A 21,494-nucleotide genomic window follows, 5' to 3' on the forward strand; every position below is an offset into this window, starting at 1 on the left:
AATTTACCCACGATTTTCACTTTTTTTTTTTTTTGGTCAAAGGATAAATTTTGTTAAATTAGATGTAAGATTAGTTACGATGGAGTTCGAACCCTGCTTCGTTATGCAAGGGCTCAACTTCTTTTCACCATTGTAGTAAAGGGCACTTGCAAATATTTTGACTATTTATGTTTTTGCTTTCTCATTGTCGTCTCCTCTGTAAATATAAATATAAAATTTTGTAACCCAATCAATATCACTTGCGGGGATAGCTCAGTTGGGAGAGCGTCAGACTGAAGATCTGAAGGTCAGGTGTTCGATCCACCTTCACCGCATGCTTCGTTTTTTATTTATTCCACTTTATATTCACGTGGGCTTGGGCTTTTGCTTGCTTATTTTAGCCAGACATCTTCGTATGGGCTTCTACGTTGGGACCTGGGCTTTTCACCTTTTTAGATTTTAATTTCTTAATTATTTTTCTTAGTTAATTTCGAATTTTAATTTTTTCTATTTATGTTAAATAAAAAAATGTTTAATATTATAAAATTCCAAAACGGATTTATGGGAATATGCCGTAATCCCGATTGTCATTTGTTGCTCAACCACCAGGATCTTTTCAAGATCATTTTGACCAAGATTTTAGGAATTTGTGAATCGTGTCTGTTCATCGTATATTGTGTAGTCAGTTTTTATCAAATATTATTTTTAAATAAAAATTCGAAATTTTTTTATGATTACACGATATACAATGAACATACACAATTTACGAATTTCCGAAATTCACACAAAAAAAAAATCCGATGAGAATACCGACTTGTTGCTCAACATGTAACGCCTCTGCATCGGATGGGCAATTTGTAGATAAGCATAAACCATTTTAGGATATTTGTGATATGGTCCCTGAAGTTTTAAGTATTTTGCATATGTCCAAAATGCTTCATCTTTTGTTGCTAAGATATAGTACTTTATTTTTTCTGTCATTTTTGTAATTGTTTTATTTGGGCTGTGAGTGAAATTTCCATGACGAAGTTCTTTCTTGGGTATGAAGTCTAATGTTCTATTACACACACATCTACATAGATTTCTTAAATTTTGTTGACAACGATGCATTGCATTTCACAATTTAAAAGTAATGATTTAACTTCCCAGTTGAATAAGCAAACTTGAAAACGATATAGTTTATGTATAATGCTACTTAGATATTTTGGAATCATTGGTAATGATTTTTTCATCTCATTTGGTCATCCTTGACGTGAGGTTTTTTTTTTATCAAGATGGATCAATAGTGTTTTGTCAATGTCACTAGCATCACGTTTGACACAAAGTGCGTTTTGTCGTATATACTCTAAACTGTTTCACACATGATTTAGATAAATTCATGTGTCATGTAGATATAGTAAAAGTGATATAAACTGCATAACACTTCGTTTAAATATAATAGACAAGAATCATCTTATGATTTGTTTATCATTACTATTATGTAATATTCAACACTTAACAAAATATTTTTTACACAATTTATGGACTAAAAATTTTAGGTTTTAACTCAAGAGTTAGAGATGGTCTTAAAGGTGTTGAAAACACATGCACTATGACTACAAAGAAATTAAATTATACGCCCCCGAGTTTCAACCAAATTATTTTATAGTCCCCAAACTCAAATAAATTTCAAAACCTCGAACTTATTATGTAACGTGAAAAGACCTTAAGATCCTTCACCAACCTTAAAATTTACATGCAAGCCAAGATTAGAGCTATATAAAAAGCCTCCCCAAAGTAAACAAAGTTCCAATTTCCATGCTGAAAATCCTCTACAGTGTCTGAGGGGTAAGAAAATCATTTGACATCTTTCTCTCTCTCTCTCTCCCCTTCTCTCTCTCTCCTCACTTCCTTTATTTTTTATTTTCCATTTATTTTCTTAATTATTCTGTTTCGTTTTTCTCTAACCCGCTCCAAACCCGGCCGTTTTGGGTTCAGGGGGCTTTCAGGCACGCTTTGGAAATAATTTGTCCCCCAGATCCACCGAGCTCCGGTAACTCCTTCTCTTCCATTAACGCATTTTAATTACGCTAATATGTTATTAATTAAACGCTCACATATGACTTCACTTAGTCAATGCAAGGAGATGGTTTGTGAATTTTGCTGAATTTTGATGTCCAAGAAACCCTTCTAATGGTTTTGTGAATTTTGAGCTTTTTGGGGCTCTTTTGCTGTTTTTGGAAACAGGGTTTTGTGTTTTTTTGACTGTGTATTCCTCAATCGAACACATAGCAGTTAACTAAGTTTTAAGTTTTAACCAAGAAATGGTGGGAAATTTCTGGTTTTTCTGTTCAAGAAACCTTTCTGATGGGTTGTGAATTTCAGTCTTTTAGGGTTGTTTTGCTGTTTTTGTAGATGGGTTTTGTGTTTTTTCTTTGTATGTTTAGCTTAAACATATAACTTCACCGAGTGACCAAGAATTGGTGGGAAAATTGTAATTTGCTTGCATAAGAAACCCTTGAGATGGGATGTCAATTTCAGTCTGTGAGGGTTGTTTTGCTGTTTTAACCAATGGGTTTTGCGTTTTGTGTTTTTACATGTCGAAAACACATTACTCCACCGAGTGACAGAAAATTGGTGGGAAAATTTTAATTATTCCTTGCACTAGGAACCCTTCAAATGGGTTTTGAATTTTGGTCTTTTATGGTTCCTTTTCTGTTTATACGATTGGGTTTTAAATTTTTCTGTCCAAGAAACCCTTCATGTTGCTTGTGAATTTGGTCTTGGACGGTTGTTTTGCTGTTTTGACAAACGGGGGGTGATTTTTCATTATTATTGCTTTCTTGATGAGAATTCTCATGTGCGCATTTTCAGTGCGGGGTTGGTTACTTGAAGTTTCAGCTGTTAAGTTTTATTTCTTGCATGAGTTTGTTTTGAATTGTGTGATTATTGATAATGCAAGATGTTTTTTTTATATTTTTTATGTTGCTTCGTATAAGAAAAGTGACAGTCTTTATAAATGAGGAATTCTTACGAGTTTGTTCCTAGCATATATGGATTGCTTGAACATTCTAATCAAGATTATGATGCTTTATGCATGTGGATGTTGCTTGTGTGCGTGTGTAATTGTGTAGTTGTTTGTATTATTGTACTTGTATGTATCTTCGTACAATCCATCTACGTATGCACGTATACAGTTATACTTTTTCTTTCATCAGTTATGGCTTCACATTAAATAATGGGATTATTGTTCCAAAGAACCGCTTTTGTACGTAGATAGGCGGGTTTGGGTAATTTCTTTATTGTAGGATTACAAGGATTTTTCTTCGCTTACCATTTAGGTCTTGTATTTAATTGGTTTTCTGTATAACGTTTCAGCTGTTCTGTTCATGGAATTGTTATATTGCCATTTTGGTTAAAAGATAATAGCATCTTGCTAAATTTAGTTGATCATTTTAGCAATACTAGGTAATTATTTCCGCTAATTCAGCTTGTGCTTGCATAATCATATTTGCAGTGCATATGATGTACAGTGTCATTTTAAAAGTTTCAGGCATATGAATCTCGCAAAAAAAAGAAAAAAAGAAAAAAGAAAAATAGAAGAGAAAATGAAACAAGTAGAGATTTCAAGAGTTGAAAATGTTGTTAGGTAGATGGGTTTGACTGTGTTCTAAAGAAAATTTTCTAATTAATTTTAAACAGAAGACTACTGTGGTTAATGTATAGATATCACAGTTAGACCATTTCAGGTAGAATTGCTTAATTAGCGGATAAGAGCTTCTTCCCAAGTTTCTCATGGATGATCCAGTTGCTGATTCAGTTTACCGCCCCCTTCCTTCCTTGCAGAGTATGAGTAGCCTGGTGGAGAGGCTTCGCGTTAGGTCAGACCGAAGACCGGTGTACAACATTGATGAGTCCGATGATGAGGCTGATTTTGTGTCTGGAAAACGTGGGACAGCTCCGGAAAAGTTTGAAAAGATTATTAGGAGTGACGCGGTTTGTTTCAACTAATTTTTATTATTATTTCTCTTGTTTTCGTGGGTTTCTCGCTCTCTTCTTTTTATCAGTCATCACCATGCATGATACTGAATAGCGAATTGTAACAAATAATTGGAGTAATTATGCATCAAGAACCACATGGATATTTCAGCATAAATTTTCTGAAAATACCATCTACCAATGAATTAACGAAGGACTTTCTGTGAAAATAAAAGAACTGAAGTTTTTGGTAGTAGTAATTTGTCCAGTGGTTACTGGATTTTTAATGCTCTAGAAAACAGATAATCAATATTTGGATAAGGTCTTAAAGTTTTTGCACTCCACTAATAGCATTCTTGATACTCGGCAAGAAAAAAGATGCAGAAGAAACTTTTCATCCTAAATGAACTCTGTATTGGTTCTTTGCTGTTCTTGAAAGAAAAATTCTCTCCATTACTGCACAACTTGGACTGGGAAGATCAAAATTCTTATAGTATGCGTCAAATATAGTTTGTTCAAAACATTGCAGTCCTTGCTTGATGAATTTTGAACTTAACATCATAGGACAATGCTGGAAGTAATACTTCCTTGGGAGATTTGAAATGAAATTTTACTTTCTGATACGTTATTATAGTTTTCTGTCTCAAATTCAGGGAATTATTGTTATGTGTTTTTCCTTTTGGCGATTGTTAGCACTCCTTCAAAACTGCCGTGTTCCCATGCTTCCTTCCTGTTTAAAATTTTTATAAAAAATCCTTGGCTTACATTTTTCTATTTTTCTTTTGGGACAAATAGAAAGAGAATTCATGTCAAGCCTGTGGCGGAAGTGGGAATCTTCTGGACTGTGAAACATGTAGTTATGCTTACCATTCTAAGTGTTTACTTCCACCATTGAGATCACCTCCCCCTGGCAACTGGAGATGCCCTGAATGTGTAGGATTTCTTTTCTAAATTCAGTTTTGTAAATAAACTAGTTACAGGATTGTAGGATTTGGTGATAGGCTGGGAATTTTTTTTTTTCTTTTTCTTTTTTGCAGGTAAGCCCGTTAAATGATATTGATAAGATTTTGGACTGTGAAATGCGCCCTACTGTAGCTGGTGATAGTGATGCCTCAACGCTGGGCTCAAAGCAAATTTTTGTAAAACAATATCTTGTAAAGTGGAAGGGACTATCTTATCTGCATTGCACATGGTAATGGTTTCTGCTTATTATGTTTATCTGTACCGGCTAACTCTGTTTGTTCGAACTCCTTTAAGCATAACCGGTTACAGTAAAGTTTGACTCTGGAAACCTGCCCTAATACTTTCTAGCTGTACTTATTTAGCACATTGTATCACCTTTTTAGCAGTAAACTCGATTTACTTAACTTTTCTCCGATCTTTTGTCAATTTAAGAGTTTCAGTTTACCCTACTACATTGGTACATCTTCATCATCCCTGTTCATCCTACTACATATATTTTTGTTCAGGGTTCCAGAGAAGGAGTTTGTGAAAGCTTTTAAGGCCCATCCACGTTTGAAGACAAAAGTAAATAATTTCCATCGTCAAATGGAATCAAGTAATAACTCTGAGGATGATTTTGTTGCCATTCGACCTGAATGGACTACTGTTGATCGAATTCTGGCTTGCAGGTTTACCCATTTTAAACCTCTTTTGTAATTATTTAATATCATATAATTTGTGTTTTGGTTTTGTTTTCTTGAAGTATGGTTTGTAATTTTTAGTCTATTTGAAATTTGAATTTATATAAGAAGGTTTTAAGAGAGAACCTCAAGCGTACTTGTTAAATATAAGATGAATCACTGTTTAAACAGAAGACTGCAGGCTTCATTTAATATATGTCATTAAGTTTCTACTGAGTCTGAGGTAATACTTGTTGGATGCTTCAGGGAAGACGATGAGAAAGAATATTTAGTAAAGTGGAAAGAACTTCCCTATGATGAGTGCTATTGGGAATCCGAATCGGACATAGCTGCATTTCAGCCGGAAATAGGGAGATTCAACAGAATTCAGTCTAGGTCTCATAAAGTTTTGTCTAGTAAGCAGAAGAGCAGTCTTAGAGATGCCATGGACTCAAAATATAAGCAGAAAGAGTTTCAACAGTATGAAGGCAGTCCCGACTTTCTTTCTGGAGGTACATTAATCTGTCTGCTATGCTTTTTCTGCATTCTTGCTTGTATGTCTCTTCCTGGGTTATTTAGTTTGATCATGTACTTTTTTGTTCAATTAAAGGCACTCTGCATCCGTATCAGCTTGAAGGGTTGAACTTCTTACGTTTCTCCTGGTCCAAACAAACTCATGTTATACTTGCAGATGAGATGGGACTTGGTCAGTCTTTGTCTATCCTTGAAATTTTATTTCCTTTTCTTCTAGATAGCTGGACTTTACCAACAGTTTGAATTTTTATGTGGTTGTAGGTAAAACTATACAGAGTATTGCTTTTTTAGCATCTCTTTTTGAAGAGAAAGTCTCTCCACATCTAGTTGTGGCTCCACTTTCAACATTAAGAAATTGGGAACGGGAATTTGCAACATGGGCACCTCAAATGAATGTGGTATGCAAATTAAATATCTGTCTTGTTTATAATCATTTGTAAGTAAGTGTGGTTCTGATTAGAAATTCACTTGGTTCAGGTTATGTATGTTGGCTCTTCCCAAGCGCGTGCTGTCATACGGGAATATGAATTTTACTTCCCCAAAAATCACAAGAAGATAAAGAAAAAGAAATCTGGTCAAATTGTTAGCGAAAGCAAGCAAGATAGGATCAAATTTGATGTTCTCTTGACATCGTATGAGATGATCAACTTAGACTCAACGTCACTAAAACCAATAAAGTGGGAGTGCATGGTAACATTCAGTGGCTCACTGTACACATTATTGGTCCTCAACGTCTGATATCTGCCTAATGCTGACCTCCATATGCAGATTGTTGATGAAGGTCATCGTCTAAAAAATAAGGATTCAAAATTATTCTCATCATTACAGCAGTATTGGACTAATCATCGTGTGCTTCTGACCGGCACTCCCCTCCAGGTTTGTTATGAGATTGTTTTGTGTTACATATATGTTTTGCTTAGTTTTCCCTGTTTTAAAACTTTCTAAAGATGATTCTCTTTATTTTTCATTTTCTTTTCTTGAAAAATTGGCCCATTTTAGTTATGTTTTACAGTTCCTTCTCTGTGAAATCTGATTCATTTTTTTGTCGTTTTATATTGTTCTTGTTCCTTATGGATCCCCAGGTATCACCAATAATAAGTCAAATTTTCCTTTTTGTCAGTTTTATGGTGTTCTTGTTCCTTATGGGTCTTTGGGTATCACAAATAATGGTCAGGTTGTCTTTTTTGTCTGTTATCAACTTATAATTTTGCTGACATGTGATCAAAATTTCAGAACAATCTGGACGAGCTCTTTATGCTTATGCATTTCCTTGATGCTGGGAAGGTTAGTATACTATCAACTTTAAGGTATTGAAGTTTAGCTAGTTGAAAACAAAATTGTCTTATTATTTGACTGGAGGGTAAAATACTTGCAGTTCGGAAGTCTGGAAGAGTTTCAGGAAGAGTTTAAGGATATAAATCAAGAGGAACAAGTTTCACGGCTTCATAGAATGTTGGCTCCCCATCTCCTAAGAAGTATAAATCTTAAATCCTTTCAAGTTTGGGTTTACTAATACCATTTAAATATCTCTTAAAGACGTATTACATTATGCTTGCTATTTGATTCTTGTTTTTGTTTGTTTATTTGTTTTACCCAGAGGTTTAATTCATTAAGAGCATGTCTAATGTGTTGGGCAAGTGCTGGAGGCTAGAGGCAAAATCTAGCCCCTCAAAACGATGATATTGCCTACCAATATTTTTTGGTTCTAGTGGTGAAGGCCTAGAGGCTAGGATTTTAAATGTTAAATGTGTCCCATGCTACCCAAGGCTTGGGCTGGGGCTAGTTTGGCCTCACAAGGTGCCTAGGCTTCTACTTGACTAGGCGAATTTTGTTGGGCTAAAAGTTGTTTTTTCAATTTTGAGGCAAAATTATCAATTTGCCTAGTCCATAAGGCTCCCTTTAGATATGCTTTAAGGATAATTTGGATTTTACAATGAGATGTTTTTTTAGTTTGTATTGGCCATTATAATTGAAAAGTTAGGTAAAATGTGTGCAAATGGTAATTGGTGCAGGAGTGAAAAAGGATGTGATGAAGGAACTACCTCCTAAAAAGGAACTGATATTACGCGTTGATTTAAGCAGCAAACAGAAAGAGTATTACAAAGCAATTCTGACCCGTAACTATCAGATACTAACTCGTCGAGGTGGTGCACAGGTAAGACTGCGTTCCCAGTGAACTTAATTATTATTTTTTCATTCTACTCCAGTCTGACAATATTTTGGTTTTATACCAGATATCTCTTATCAATGTGGTTATGGAATTGCGCAAGCTTTGTTGTCATCCGTTTATGTTAGAGGGAGTTGAACCAGACATAGAAGATCCAAATGAAGCTTTCAAGTAATACTATTTCTTTCTTATTTGTCGATATGATCCTTTAGTGCTGTCTATTTGATGTACTGGTTTCTTGTATAGAGTTGGTGGCTCATTTGGGTGCTTAAGTTCATAAGGCCATGATAGATTATTTTAGCCTTGCGCTTGTGTTGAAGAGAGTCTGCATTTTCTTGAACTATACTATTTAAAGTAAGCTATAGACCTTCTGAGGTGTTGTTCTTTGAGTTCCTGAGATAGCTGATTCCACTTTTCTTTTACTATTTGACAGACAGCTATTGGAAACTTCTGGGAAATTGCAATTGTTAGACAAAATGATGGTGAAACTTAAGGAGCAAGGGCATAGAGTTCTCATATATTCACAGTTTCAGCACATGCTTGATTTGCTAGAAGACTATTGTACTTTCAAAGTATTAATTCGTCGCTATTTTGTTGTTTGTTGACATTCTTTGATGTTGGAGTTTGCAGAATGAAACATTTGATATTGTAAAATTGTCAATTTTTTGATCAGAAATGGCAGTACGAACGGATAGATGGAAAAGTTGGTGGAGCTGAGAGACAAATAAGAATAGATCGATTTAATGCCAAAAATTCTTCTAGATTTTGTTTTCTGCTATCTACTCGAGCTGGGGGCTTAGGAATAAACCTTGCAACTGCAGATACAGTGATCATATATGATAGGTAATTTTACCGCTTACATTGATTCATAGTTACCTTTATGCAATAATTAAATAGGTAGTGTCATGGAACTTTCTTCAACAAATTTGCTTTTGGTCTGCAGTGATTGGAATCCTCATGCTGATCTACAAGCTATGGCAAGAGCTCATCGACTTGGGCAAACTAACAAGGTTGAAATTACTTCTTCATTGATATCTGGTTGTTTGGTTACTGTGTCTTAAACTGCATAGTGGTTTCGGGGTTGCAGGTAATGATTTATAGGCTAGTAACCCGAGGAAGCATTGAAGAACGGATGATGGAAATGACAAAGAAGAAAATGGTATTGGAGCATTTGGTTGTTGGAAGGTTAAAGAAACAAGATATCAACCAGGTATGCAAATGTCTTTGGACGTGTGGGTCGTTTTTAGTCTAGTGGCAAACTAAATTTAGTTTTCATGATTAGTTTATACTTTTTTTTTTGCATGTGAAAGAAAACAAAATGTGTAGTTGGTTGATTACGAATATTTTGGAAGGTAAAATGATTGGTTTTCAGTTGGAAAGGAAGAGCCGGATTCCAATTTGAAGTTATAGGTCAATAGTTTTTTTTTTTGAGAAGAAACAAAACATTTTATAGAAGAAATGAGAAATACACTGGAGTGGATAAGAAATCCACCATTAACAAGAAACAAGAAAAAAACTCTCACTAGGATTTGGCTACAGCAACAATAGCTAGACCTAACTCACTTTACTGCTGCTAACAAGTCCCACAGTAATTGAGAAATAGAGTAATTATTAAAAATATTTGAGACTGAAGCCCAAAGGGCTGCCCAATATTTTACTCTTCCCCAAAGTACTTCTACCCCCTATAGGTCAATAGTTTTGAGATGTATTATATATGTGAAATTAGGATTTTTTAAGCTAAAAAAGCTCAAGTATATCTGTAGGGAACAACTTTGAATCTAGAAAACTCTTCTCTTGGGGTTGAATGAGGAACAGTTTGAATTATAAGTTGCAAACAGAGTGAAATGGGTTTCGTAACCATGGATGATTGCATCTCTATGCATGCTATTTGTAATTTTGTATCCTGGATAATTCTAGTGGAAGAGATGGCTTTGTGGTTTAGAATGTAGGTAGCTAATACACATTGCATATGATTGAAATCCAGGGACCAAATTGAAAGTCTGAAAGAAAAAAAAAATACATTGGAAAGTTATGAATTTCAATTTGGCTCCTGTGTTTTCAATTTGCATATTATTTAGTTGTTAACCATTTGGGTCCTTATGTCTAATTTGGGCATTTATGTCAGCACACAACACACAGAGGACATCAAAGCAGACCAAGATTGTTATTGGGATAGAACAAGGACCAAATTGGTGTCAAAAACAAAAATATGAGCAAACACAGGGACCATAGTGTTATTTAACAAAAAAAATAGGCAGCCATTCTTATTTGAAAGGAAAAGTGAAGCATTTATCTGTTACATTTTGTCAATTGAATGAACTTTTTCATATTTGTCACTTTTTCCTATTGAGCTGTGCTTTTAAAATTTCTTCTTTGCAGTTACTTTAATAGAAGTTGAATGTAAGTTCAGATAACTGCAGTTAGAGGTGTATAGACATTATGTACCTTGAAAATGTAATCAAGTTTCAAATGATTTTAATTTATGTTAGGAAGAGTTAGATGACATCATAAGGTATGGATCGAAGGAGTTATTTGTTGACGAAAATGATGAAGCAGGAAAATCCCGTCAAATCCATTATGATGACGCTGCAATAGATAGGTAAATGTATAGGCCACTTTGTTTCAGTGAAATGATTTGGCATTTCAATAAATGTTCTCAAAATTATTGTTTGCTCTGTTTCTTTGTTGGTAGACTACTGGATCGTGATCAAGCTGGGGATGATGAGGCTTTGTTGGATGATGAAGATGAAGATGGATTTTTAAAGGCCTTCAAGGTGATATTCTACAACATAGATAGTAAAGGTCCTTACGGTTATATTTCAAATGCATCATGCTGGTGGTGGTTTGCACAAGGCTTATTTGCCTCAGCACTATAGTTGATATTGTTGTTTGGTAGTTACAACTTACAAGGTTATAAATTTTCATTGGTGCCCTGGGCTTTTGTTCTGTTGGCAACATGTGGGTTGTAGCACACAGGCATTGGACACTGTTAGAAATGCAGCATTGTTTTAAGCATGGTAGTCTATTGGGTACCAATTGTTTTTACTTTGATGTAGTGCCTCACTTGTTCTAGATGAGCTTTGACTAGTCCACGGTAGCACAGTAACATTTAATTTAGGGAGTTGGTCATGTTTTGTAGCACACACTAACTGATGGATTCTATATGGTTGTAAATTAAAGTTGTTACATTTAGGTCGATTTTAACAAGGCAAAATGTATGTATAATGTTTGTGGTTCTAATTTTAACCATCTCTAGGGATGTTTCTAGATGCCTTTACACAATCATTCGTGTATAGATAGTGGTTATAGATTATTAAAATCACTTGGTGGTTGATTGGGAAAGTCAGTTGTTGTCACAATTGGAACCAACGGGGATGAAGGGTCTCTTATTTTGTAACACTCCCCCTCTTTTAAACAGTCTTTGTTCTTTATCTTATTTCTTTGTTGCATCACATGAATTGCTATCTTTGTAGTCCTTTACTTACATTAACTTGAAAATCTTCTTAATTAAATGCTTACCTAAATATGAAGACACGTGAAATGTAAGAGATTAAATTCGATTTTGTTTTGGATAATTTATGACCTCAAAAATTCTTTATTCATATATTTCAGTAAGTAACTAAGGGAAATTATGAGTTTACTTTATATATCCCTTTTTCCTCTTTCTCCTTATTGAATAATTTCTTCTTTAGAAAGGGGGTTCAAGCACCAGCAGGTGATATTTTCATCTGTATGTTATTGAAGTCAAAGTTTCTGTCTGCAGAACCTGTAGCTGAGTTTGGGATTTTATTTCCATTATGTCTTATCATGCAGGGTCACAATTTCTAATACCAGGCATTCTTGCTCCACATGATCTACAACTGTCTTATCTCATGCCTCTCTATTGACTTATGATTCATGGTGATCCTTTTTTAAGGAAATTAAACTAGTATCATGTGTTATAGGTTGCGAATTTTGAATATATTGATGAAGCAGAGGCTGTAGCAGAGGAGGAACCACAAAAGGTTACTATGGAAAGTCGACCTCTTGCGAGCAGTTATGAAAGAACAAATTACTGGGAAGAGTTATTAAAAGACAAATATGAAGTGCATAAAGTTGAAGAATTTAATGCTTTGGGAAAAGGAAAGCGAAGTCGTAAGCAGGTATTGCACTAAAGTTGCACTAACATAGTTTTATATTTACCCTTTGATCACTGAATTTATGCCTTACCGTCCCCCAGGGCATCAAAGCTTTATTATTCGATTAGGAGTTTGGTAGCTCGTTTATTATACCGTACAAATTGTTTTAAAGAACTTCCATTTTACCTTCAAAACAATTTAAAAAGGGCAATTGGCTTAAATTGAGAAAAAAAACTAAACCTTGATTAGCAAAATCAGACGCGCATATAGGTCCATCGTATCACCCTTAATAGGCAGATCACTATTTTGAGATTGGTAAGTTCGGCACTAGGATGTCAAAGAATCATTAGAATAGCCATTCCCAATTAAAGAAGTGAGCGAATGATAAAGTAAACCCATCAACACCCTTACCATGTTATTCAAGAGTGAAAAATATTCGTTCAGAGTATTTATTCCCCCCACCCTCTCTCTCCTCTCCCCCCCGTGCCCACCTGTTTAGCCCAGAAAGATGCGGATGAAGGTGATGGCTTTCAGATCTAAGGTATGGTTGAATGTGCATGCGTCTTGAGGCCATGTTCTTTGAAGATCTCAACTAATATGTGGATGATTTATCTCATGTATTAACTTTTTAGGAAAAACAATCCAAAATTCTTAATTTGGTTTTGAGATGAAACCATGTTATTAGAGATCTATGGTAACAGATGCCATTAGACATCTTAAGCTTTTGGAATATTTTCAGATGGTATCTGTTGATGATGACGATCTTGCTGGTTTGGAAGATGTGAGTTCTGACGGTGAAGATGATAACTATGAAGCTGAAGTGATGGATGGTGAAACATCATCATCCGGAACTGTTTCTGGGGGGAAGAGGCTGCCTAACAGAAAGAGGAGTCGTGGTATGTTTTTCATGTACTGTCTAAATAAGTTGATGACAAATTAACAACTAGTTGCTCTCTTGCTTATCATACTAACACTTTGAAATGAATTATTTTTCAGTGGAAAGTATGGAGCCCCCTCCCTTGATGGAAGGAGAAGGAAGATCCTTCAAAGTTTTGGGTTTCAATCAAAGTCAGAGAGCCATGTTTGTACAAGTCTTGATGAGGTAGTTTCTTAAAATTTGTAGTTTTCTTGTCTAGCACTTATTATTATGTTGAACCACTAAAACTCCACCGATTCTGTGCTACAGCATGTGTATGTACACAGATGCGCATGCCTGGTGGAAGTGGGTGTTTCTACATTTCAAATTGTAATTTGTGTAACTTTATTCTGACAAGGATGTCTGGAATGTATCTGCATGTTTGGGTTTAGGGGTTTATGTCCTTGTGAGTGTGCTTCTACATTTTAAATTGCCTTGTGTATGTGTTTGAGCAGGGGGTTCTTTTTGGTGATAAGATTCTCTGGAATGTGCAGGTTCGGAGTGGGGGATTATGACTGGAAAGAGTTTACAGCACGCATGAAGAAGACATTTGAAGAAGTAGATAGGTAATGCCTCCATATTTGCATCCATTTTGAGTTAATTTCTTATGGTAGGTCACTGGAATTTAATATTGGTATTGTCTTTGTCTTCTTTCCTCACTTGTCCACATGCTTTTCAGGATTGTTGGATTTTTTACATGCTGTTTTCAGATGTCCATTGATTAATTGAATATTATATTTTGTAGATATCCAGGGGTGACAATGTGATGCACCTGTATTTTTTAATTGTTAATTTGGGTATTTAGCAGTATTTAATAAATGGTGAATCACATTAATGAAATATAGTGTGAATTAGGGATAAGTACTAGACAGTTTGGATGTAATCCATATTTGTGTAACTAGAATGATATTCAAATTTCCTTCCTCTCAGTAGCATTAAAAGTTTCCAAATATGCCTTTAAAAACTCAAAAACACCATATAAGTTGATAAAATGGGCTGTCATCTTGATCATTAGTTATAAGGTAATGGTGTAAATGGACGCTCGGTCTTTCAAGGTTATCAATATATATATATATATATACACACACCTGAGGTCTCATATTCATCACAACTTAGCATAAGCACATTCCAAATGACTTTATGCTTGCTTGAATAGTTGTGTCTATTGTGCTGTGTATAAATGTGAAGAATTTATTTTGTATTCTGTATTTTTTTTTACAGATATGCTAAACTATTCTTGGAGCACATAGCTGAAGGAGATAATGACTCTCCAACCTTTGCAGGTGATAAATTGTTGTGACTCATGTTGTTTTCATCTTCCCTCTATGTTCGATGTCCTCATCTTAATGTGTTACTGTTGCTTATCTTGGTTGTAGATGGTGTACCTAAAGACGGGCTCAGAATAGGAGATGTACTTATTAGGGTTGCAACTTTGATGCTGGTGAAGAAAAGGGTAAGCTTGTACTCACAAGTTCAATTGATGATTATGATCATACTATTCAGATTTATCTTTTTCTTATTTCCTTAATTGGAAAATAAGTATGTTACGGAAAAATATTAGTTGGTATTTGGACATATTCTAACCAAATGAGTAATGTGGGTTGTCAGTTGAGTTTTTACTGTTGTATTATTTTGTCGAGAGTGTTGAAGGTGATCAATTGTTTTGATCTCCTCAAATAAACGGTGGTCTAGATTTATTTAGTTTGTATTCTATGTTTGATATACTTGTTAGAATTCTTAAGTATGACTATAATATGCAGTCTGGCATGTTATATTGCCATGGGATAAGACAATATGCCCTGCTCATGACAGGCAACATAACTTGACAAACTGTTGATAGGCAAGCATCACTTGGTTACGTATTACTTGCAAAACAAAAACAACCACCAAGCCTTATCCCACTAAGTGGGGTCAGCTGTAGGAATCCTAGCACGCCACTCTCGGTTTTGCGCCAGGTCTTGCGTTAGCTCCAAGTCTTCCTAGGTCTTCCTCTACCCTTTCTTCCTTGACCCTCTGTCTCATAGTCATATCTTCTAACTGGAGCATTTGTGAGTCTTTAGTTCACGTGTCCAAACCACCTGAAGTATTACTTGGAAGTTGCAAATCGAATTTTCTAATGAAAAGTAATATCACATAAACACGTTGAAGAGTGGGGAAAGCCACACAGAGAGGATATAAAAGGTGGATTTGGAATCAAAAGTAACATACTTTCATCTGATTTGTTTTTTTTTTCTTTTTTGTTGCAATGATAGGTGGAAGCAGCATTAAGAAATCCAGGGGCTTCACTTTTTTCACAGGATACCTTGTTGTTCCACCCTGGATTGAAGGGTGGAAAGTATTGGAAGGAGGAACATGATTTGACATTGCTGCGTGCCGTAATTAAGTATGAATTTACTGCTTGATATTTACAAGTATTTTTGCATCTGCTGTTAATAATTTTACTTTTCTTGTCTGTCTGATGTGGAACATTACATGTCATATGCTCATATATATGTATATACATGGCTTCGTCTGCGTCTGTTGGCAGTGCAGTTGTTGATAATCATGTAAGTTTGCTTGCACTAATTTGGGTTGATACTTCTTAGGATAGCCAGAAGGGCAATATATCAACTTGACCAGGAATAATATTCTGTAGAAATTGTCCAAATAAGGTTTGCTGTTCTTTTGGGTGTCTCCTGATTCTGCATCTATCTTTAGAAGTTGAAGAGCATGTACTCATTTATTCCGAAACCGAGCCAAACTGAACATTTGTGGATTAGCATAAAAACTTCTGTACCATGTTTCTATATGCGTTTAAACCAATTTGCTTTTGTTTGTATGCAACGTATAGGCTTATGCCATTTCTGATTTTATTCACGAGACATTTCTACATTTTCTTTGCATATATTTGTACATGCTGAGTGGTCCTTTTATGTTAATTCTTCACTTACTGTTTGCTTATTTGGATCTTTAGGCATGGATATGGAAGATGGCAAGCTATTGTTGATGACAAGGACCTGAGGCTTCAAGAAGTTATCTGTCAAGAGTTGAATCTCCCCTTTATAAATTTACCCCTCCCTGGACAAGTTAATACACAAGCACAGAATGGTGAGAAAGCAACAAATGGAGAAGGACCTAGCAACCATGCTAGTGAAAATGGTAGCGGAAGTGACATAGGAGCTAATGTTTCCCAGGGAACCAGTGATGCCGTGAACCAACCTCAGTTGTTTCATAACTCTTCTGTGTTATTTCAATATAGAGATATGCAGAGAAGGCAGGTAGAATTTATTAAGAAGAGGGTGCTTCTTTTGGAGAAAGGGAACGTTTCAGAGTTGATTGCAGAGGAATATGTAAGTTATGATTTTTGATATCTCGTGGTACCAGCATATTGCACCAACTGTTTGTTGTGTGTTGTAGCTTAAAGAAGAACTTTTAAGTGCCTTGTAATCTTATTATCCCTGTTCGTGTAGCGATTGGGCTTTAGATGTATAGTAGTCATTCACGAAAGTAGGCATGATTCTAAGCGGACAAGTTTGTAGCATAGTTGGTCAAAATTTTTTATGTTGGATTTGATTGTTTTCCCAGGGTGAAGCAACTGTGGTTGGAAGTGAAGAACCTGAGAGTGCACCGAATGCTACAATATTGTCAAGCCCTCATTCCGTGGAGACTAATGGTCACATGGTTGATCAGTTGCCTAGAATGGTAGACATCAGTAAGTTTATTTCTGGTTCTTGAAGTTCTGCTTGGCACAGCAATAACGGTAATTTTTGAACTTCTGTTGCCTTCTGTTGATTGGCTTGGCGATGATTAAAATTGCAGCTCCCGAAGAAGTTGCTGCTGCAGCTTGTGACAACGATCCAGATCGATTGAAATTGCCTCGCCTTTATAATGAGGTACATTGTATTTGTTATTTGTGTACAATCTTGGTTTCAGTATGAGGATTTGATAATCAATTTGTTTTCGTTTTTTTTCTCTTGTCTATGTTGGTAGATGTGCAACGTCGTGGAGCGAAATGCCCATATTTCACTTGAGACTTCTTTAGGAACCATTTGTGAAGCGATAAACATGACTCTCTCTTCTGTGCCCCATCATCCTCCACCAGAATCTCTCATGTTGAATCCAGGTAAGCAATCGGAAGCTGAGTCAAGCAGCGGTGTTTTTCTGAAACCACCATCTCCTCAAGGTGACGGAAAGCATGCCGTCGTGGCAGACACTGAGATGACAAATTTGGCTGCAGGACCTGAACCTACAATCATGGAGCTAGACCCTGAACCCGTGGACGGGATAATCTGTGATGATCGGGGAAAGCAAGAACAGAACAATGTCGATTCTAAGGGAAAGGGGGTCATTGTATTGGATGATTAATTGGAGTGATGTTACTAGGCTACTAGTTCTAATTTATAAACCACAGGAAATAACTTGAAAAACGGCTGGACCTTCTTTTCTTTCATATATAATAGAGAACATTTTTGTTGTCAAAACTTCAGATGTTTTTTTTGGACAAAGGTAATTTTCATTGCCAAGAGAGCACGAGCACAACCAAAGGGGCTCAATTACATAGCAAACACAAAACAAAACGTGAACCCCTAACACTAAACAAGAGCCCAACCCAAGAGAAGAGCCCAAACACAGAAAAACAAAAACCCTAGAAGACTAGCTTCCACCCCCGTCGCCGAAGAACCTGCCGCTGACCACCATCCAACATCCCATGCCAGAGATCTCACCAAACACTGCCCCAAAGAAGAAAGCTCCAGCTTCCTCCACCAAGCACATCCGGGCCGACCCAATCTCGAGTCTTGAACTTTTTCGGGTCCGGGCAGGCCCAACTAACTTGTTTTTGTTTGTTTTTAAGTTTTTAATATTGGTCTGTTTCAAGTCTCCCTTGAAATCTTCCGGTTCACTAGATGTTCCTTTCGGATGGGGAAATGATTCACTTCATTTCTCTCTTTGCACTTTCTCTCTTTGCCACATGATCGAATAAATCACGAGTCATTGACATGTTAGTCATGTAGAAGAACCTAGCGGGGCTAAGGATGCGGCTACGGGGCATTTTAGCGGGGACGGTTACAGGATGGCACATGTCTTTGTGCATGGAAACCTTTTGATCCGACCAAGTTGCTTTAGAGATTGTGCATTTCTGAAGCAACTTGGTCGGTTATTGGTTTGATGGAGTGCAAGGATGGAGCTGTATAGGGCATATTTTGTGTGTGTGTGTGTACTTTTGCATTCCAATTCCCAAGTTCTAATTAAACTACAAATGAAAAAATAGATTGCATTTCAATTCCAACGTCAGTTCTAATTAAACTATAAAAAAAATGGTCTAATGGAAAAAAGACAAGGTGTATCCGCTAGTTTACATACTTGTGACATTAGCACTAACTCTTCCAGTTACTACTGCCACCGTTGAAAAAGCATTGTCGGCCATGAAATTTCTGAATCAATTGAGAAATCTAATGGAAGATCAATGGATGAATGATAACATGATTATTTTTATAGAGAGAGATATTTGATGGTATTGGTAATGATGTTGTCATGCATCGCTTTCAGAACATGAAAACATGTCGAGCAATATTATAAGATGTTGTATGAAAAACTTTATGGATTAAAATATAAGTGTTTTGTGTAGTAAATTCTTGAATTTTTAATTGTACCTTGTTATTTGAGGATGCTCCCATTCTTATAAATTTCTGGCTTCGTCCCTGATGGAGTGGACCAACTGATTTGTAAGAGTGGATGACGATGGGTACCTCATCATAGCTCAAAAGTTCAACTCTCGAGTCGTTGTCGAAACAGAAAACCCAAGCCTCTCTATCATCACCAACACCAATAACTACAATATTCCCTTTTTTTTTTTTTTTTTTATAATTTTTTATGAACCATCCTAAATGATGTTATCCTCCCAACTAATGCTACAAATTTAATACGAATTAGTGTGAAAAATGCGCTGAATTTTGTGCTTGTGCCAGCAAATAGGATAATATATATATATATATATATTACCCTGTTTTTGTCAACTTAAGGAGTACATTTTAAATCCAACAGGAAAAAAAAGAATATAGATTTTATGCATAATTCCATAAATTATTCTTCAAGTAGACACAACTCAACCTCCACCCAATTTCATTATTTTTTGGACTAATATTAGATAATTAACGAGTACTTGACTTTTAACCACCACGGAGTGGCTCACGGGTTGGGGGGCTCGTATTGCACACGGCCAGCCTTGGGTTCGACTTATGGCGCTATGTAAATCACACGATGGTGATCAGGAATAGCGTAAAATGCCTCTATGAATCTTCCCGGCCTCTTGAAGGGTGGACTACTGTGGCTCTGCCACCAATTGGTCGCTTTTATAAAATAAAAAATAGAAAAACGAGTATTTGACTTTCATGAATCATGAAAGCGTAGGATGATTATATAGCTAGGTCATCAGAAACCCCATTTGTACCATACTCACTAAACCAGGTTGGCCAAGTTTAAGTGTAATTAATTAAGCATGTTCGTGCCTTCAAATTAGTAGATAGTAACATGAGAATATATTTAATCGTTGTTTAAAAGTTGACTAACCATTTTCTTAATTTCTTTTGAGTAGCTTGAAAGGTTCGCCATTGATATTTATATGAACCAAAGAGTCATCGTTATATCCTAATAATGAATCAATAATTAATTATGTAACAGAATATTTAGACGGCACAGAACAAAAGTTTTGGTTCTTCTAAACTTGGAAGACGTAAACAAAAGAATGATATGAGAATATAATTCATTGCAGAAAACCAACTGGATATCCGTGCATGAAGCCATGAACATGTTTTCTGCAAATTTATTAGCGTTTTCTTTGGCTCGTAGATTGTCATTATTTGTTTCTAAATTGTAGGGCTTCTCTTCTCAGAGTAGAGAAATCTCTTGAAAAAAAAATGGCGTGTGCCGCCGCTGAGTGCGGCTAGTAATAGGATTAACATGTGTCAACTCTTAAATGTATGACAGAAAAGAAAGGAAGAAGAACGAAGAGAGAGGTTGATGAAGAAGAAAGTAATCTATGTGTATTGATCGCTATCCTCACTATTAATACAAGGATAATTACCTTTCTTACGCTATGGCCAATATAATAAATCCTATCCAAACTAATGATGACATGACAATCTTATCATAATCCAATCCTATCATTACTAGACAAGTTTATCACATATGACATGGCAATATAGGTCAACATTCCCTCTCAATCTCAACTAGGGTAACCGAGTTTGAGATTGCAACAATGTCGAACAAGGGTAGGACTATGGAGTCCTTTAGTTAACACATCAACAGTCTGTTCATCAATGGGCAAGTAATTAACATGAAGATCCCCTAATTTATGAACCCTCTCTCAGGCAAAGTAATAATTTGTATCAAGGTGTAATCCTCGAATGATAAACTAGATTGACACTTAATGCAATGGCTGACACGTTATCACAATAAATGGTGGGAGGAGTAAACAACACAACACCCAAATCCTTCAAAAGCAACCTAATCCAAGCAACATTAGCAGCAGTATATGCTAAAGCTTTATAATCTACCTCAGTCGAGATTCTAGAAATTGAAACCTGTTTCTTGGTTGTCATAATATAAAAATTGTTTCCTAGATACACCACATAACATGTGACTGACTTCCTAGTATTCAAATCAGCAGCCCAATTAGAGTCAAAGAAAGCAATCAGATGAACTGGTGTATCTTGGATATGAGGAATAAGTCACTCCACAAATTGCAGTGCCTTGAAGATATCTCAAAATCCTCTTAACACAAGCAAAATGCACATCAATTGTATTTTTCATAAATTGACACACAGAGTTAACAACAAATGCTATATCTGGTCTTATGAATGTCAAATATTGAAGAGATCCAACCAAACTCCTGTACAGAGTAGGACCTGTCAATGGTGTGCCTTCATTAACCAAAGTTGATTATGAGGCTTGCATGGAGTAGATGCAGGTTTACAAGACTCTATTCCAACTTTATGTATTAAATCCTTCGCATATTTTGACAAATTAACAAAAATATCCCCATTGTCTTATGCTGAATTTGCAAACCCAGAAAGTAAGTAAGTTTGTCCATGTCTTTTAAATCAAACACTGCAGCTAAATCATGAGGAAAAAAAGGAATAGATTTCAAATATGCATAATTCCATAAATTATTCTTCAAGTAGAGACATAATTCAACCTCTACCGTGATTTAATTATTTTTTTGG

At 35.8% G+C, this 21,494-nt stretch overlaps 1 protein-coding gene and 1 non-coding gene across 5 annotated transcripts; both read left to right on the forward strand.

The window, feature by feature from the left end:
• Positions 1-241: 241 nt before the first annotated feature.
• Positions 242-314, forward strand: TRNAF-GAA (transfer RNA phenylalanine (anticodon GAA)). Its single transcript has one exon. It is a non-coding gene; the product is annotated as a tRNA-Phe (tRNA).
• A 1,464-nt stretch (positions 315-1,778) lies between these two features.
• LOC126631850 (CHD3-type chromatin-remodeling factor PICKLE-like) lies at positions 1,779-17,753 on the forward strand. Of its 4 annotated transcripts, XM_050302032.1 has the most exons (32): positions 1,779-1,806; positions 1,957-2,011; positions 3,805-3,954; positions 4,732-4,869; positions 4,974-5,128; positions 5,406-5,567; positions 5,826-6,070; positions 6,169-6,264; positions 6,354-6,490; positions 6,570-6,782; positions 6,861-6,968; positions 7,326-7,376; positions 7,468-7,567; positions 8,105-8,247; positions 8,327-8,430; positions 8,693-8,831; positions 8,933-9,102; positions 9,203-9,269; positions 9,347-9,469; positions 10,749-10,858; positions 10,952-11,033; positions 12,204-12,401; positions 13,117-13,273; positions 13,374-13,479; positions 13,749-13,859; positions 14,515-14,576; positions 14,670-14,746; positions 15,546-15,676; positions 16,247-16,622; positions 16,858-16,984; positions 17,092-17,165; positions 17,263-17,753. In XM_050302032.1, exons 3-32 carry the CDS (start codon positions 3,808-3,810, stop codon positions 17,635-17,637), a joined length of 4,284 nt encoding a protein of 1,427 aa, XP_050157989.1. In that variant the 5' UTR covers positions 1,779-1,806; positions 1,957-2,011; positions 3,805-3,807; the 3' UTR covers positions 17,638-17,753. The 4 variants fall into 4 exon arrangements, with proteins under 4 accessions (XP_050157989.1, XP_050157988.1, XP_050157990.1 ...); XM_050302031.1 differs by lacking the exon at positions 1,779-1,806 and having other exon boundaries at positions 1,861-2,011; XM_050302033.1 differs by lacking the exons at positions 1,779-1,806; positions 1,957-2,011 and having other exon boundaries at positions 3,785-3,954; positions 17,375-17,522.
• The last annotated feature ends 3,741 nt before the right edge of the window (positions 17,754-21,494 follow it).

Source organism: Malus sylvestris, chromosome 8 (assembly GCF_916048215.2).
Source record: "Malus sylvestris chromosome 8, drMalSylv7.2, whole genome shotgun sequence".
NCBI lineage: Eukaryota > Viridiplantae > Streptophyta > Magnoliopsida > Rosales > Rosaceae > Malus > Malus sylvestris.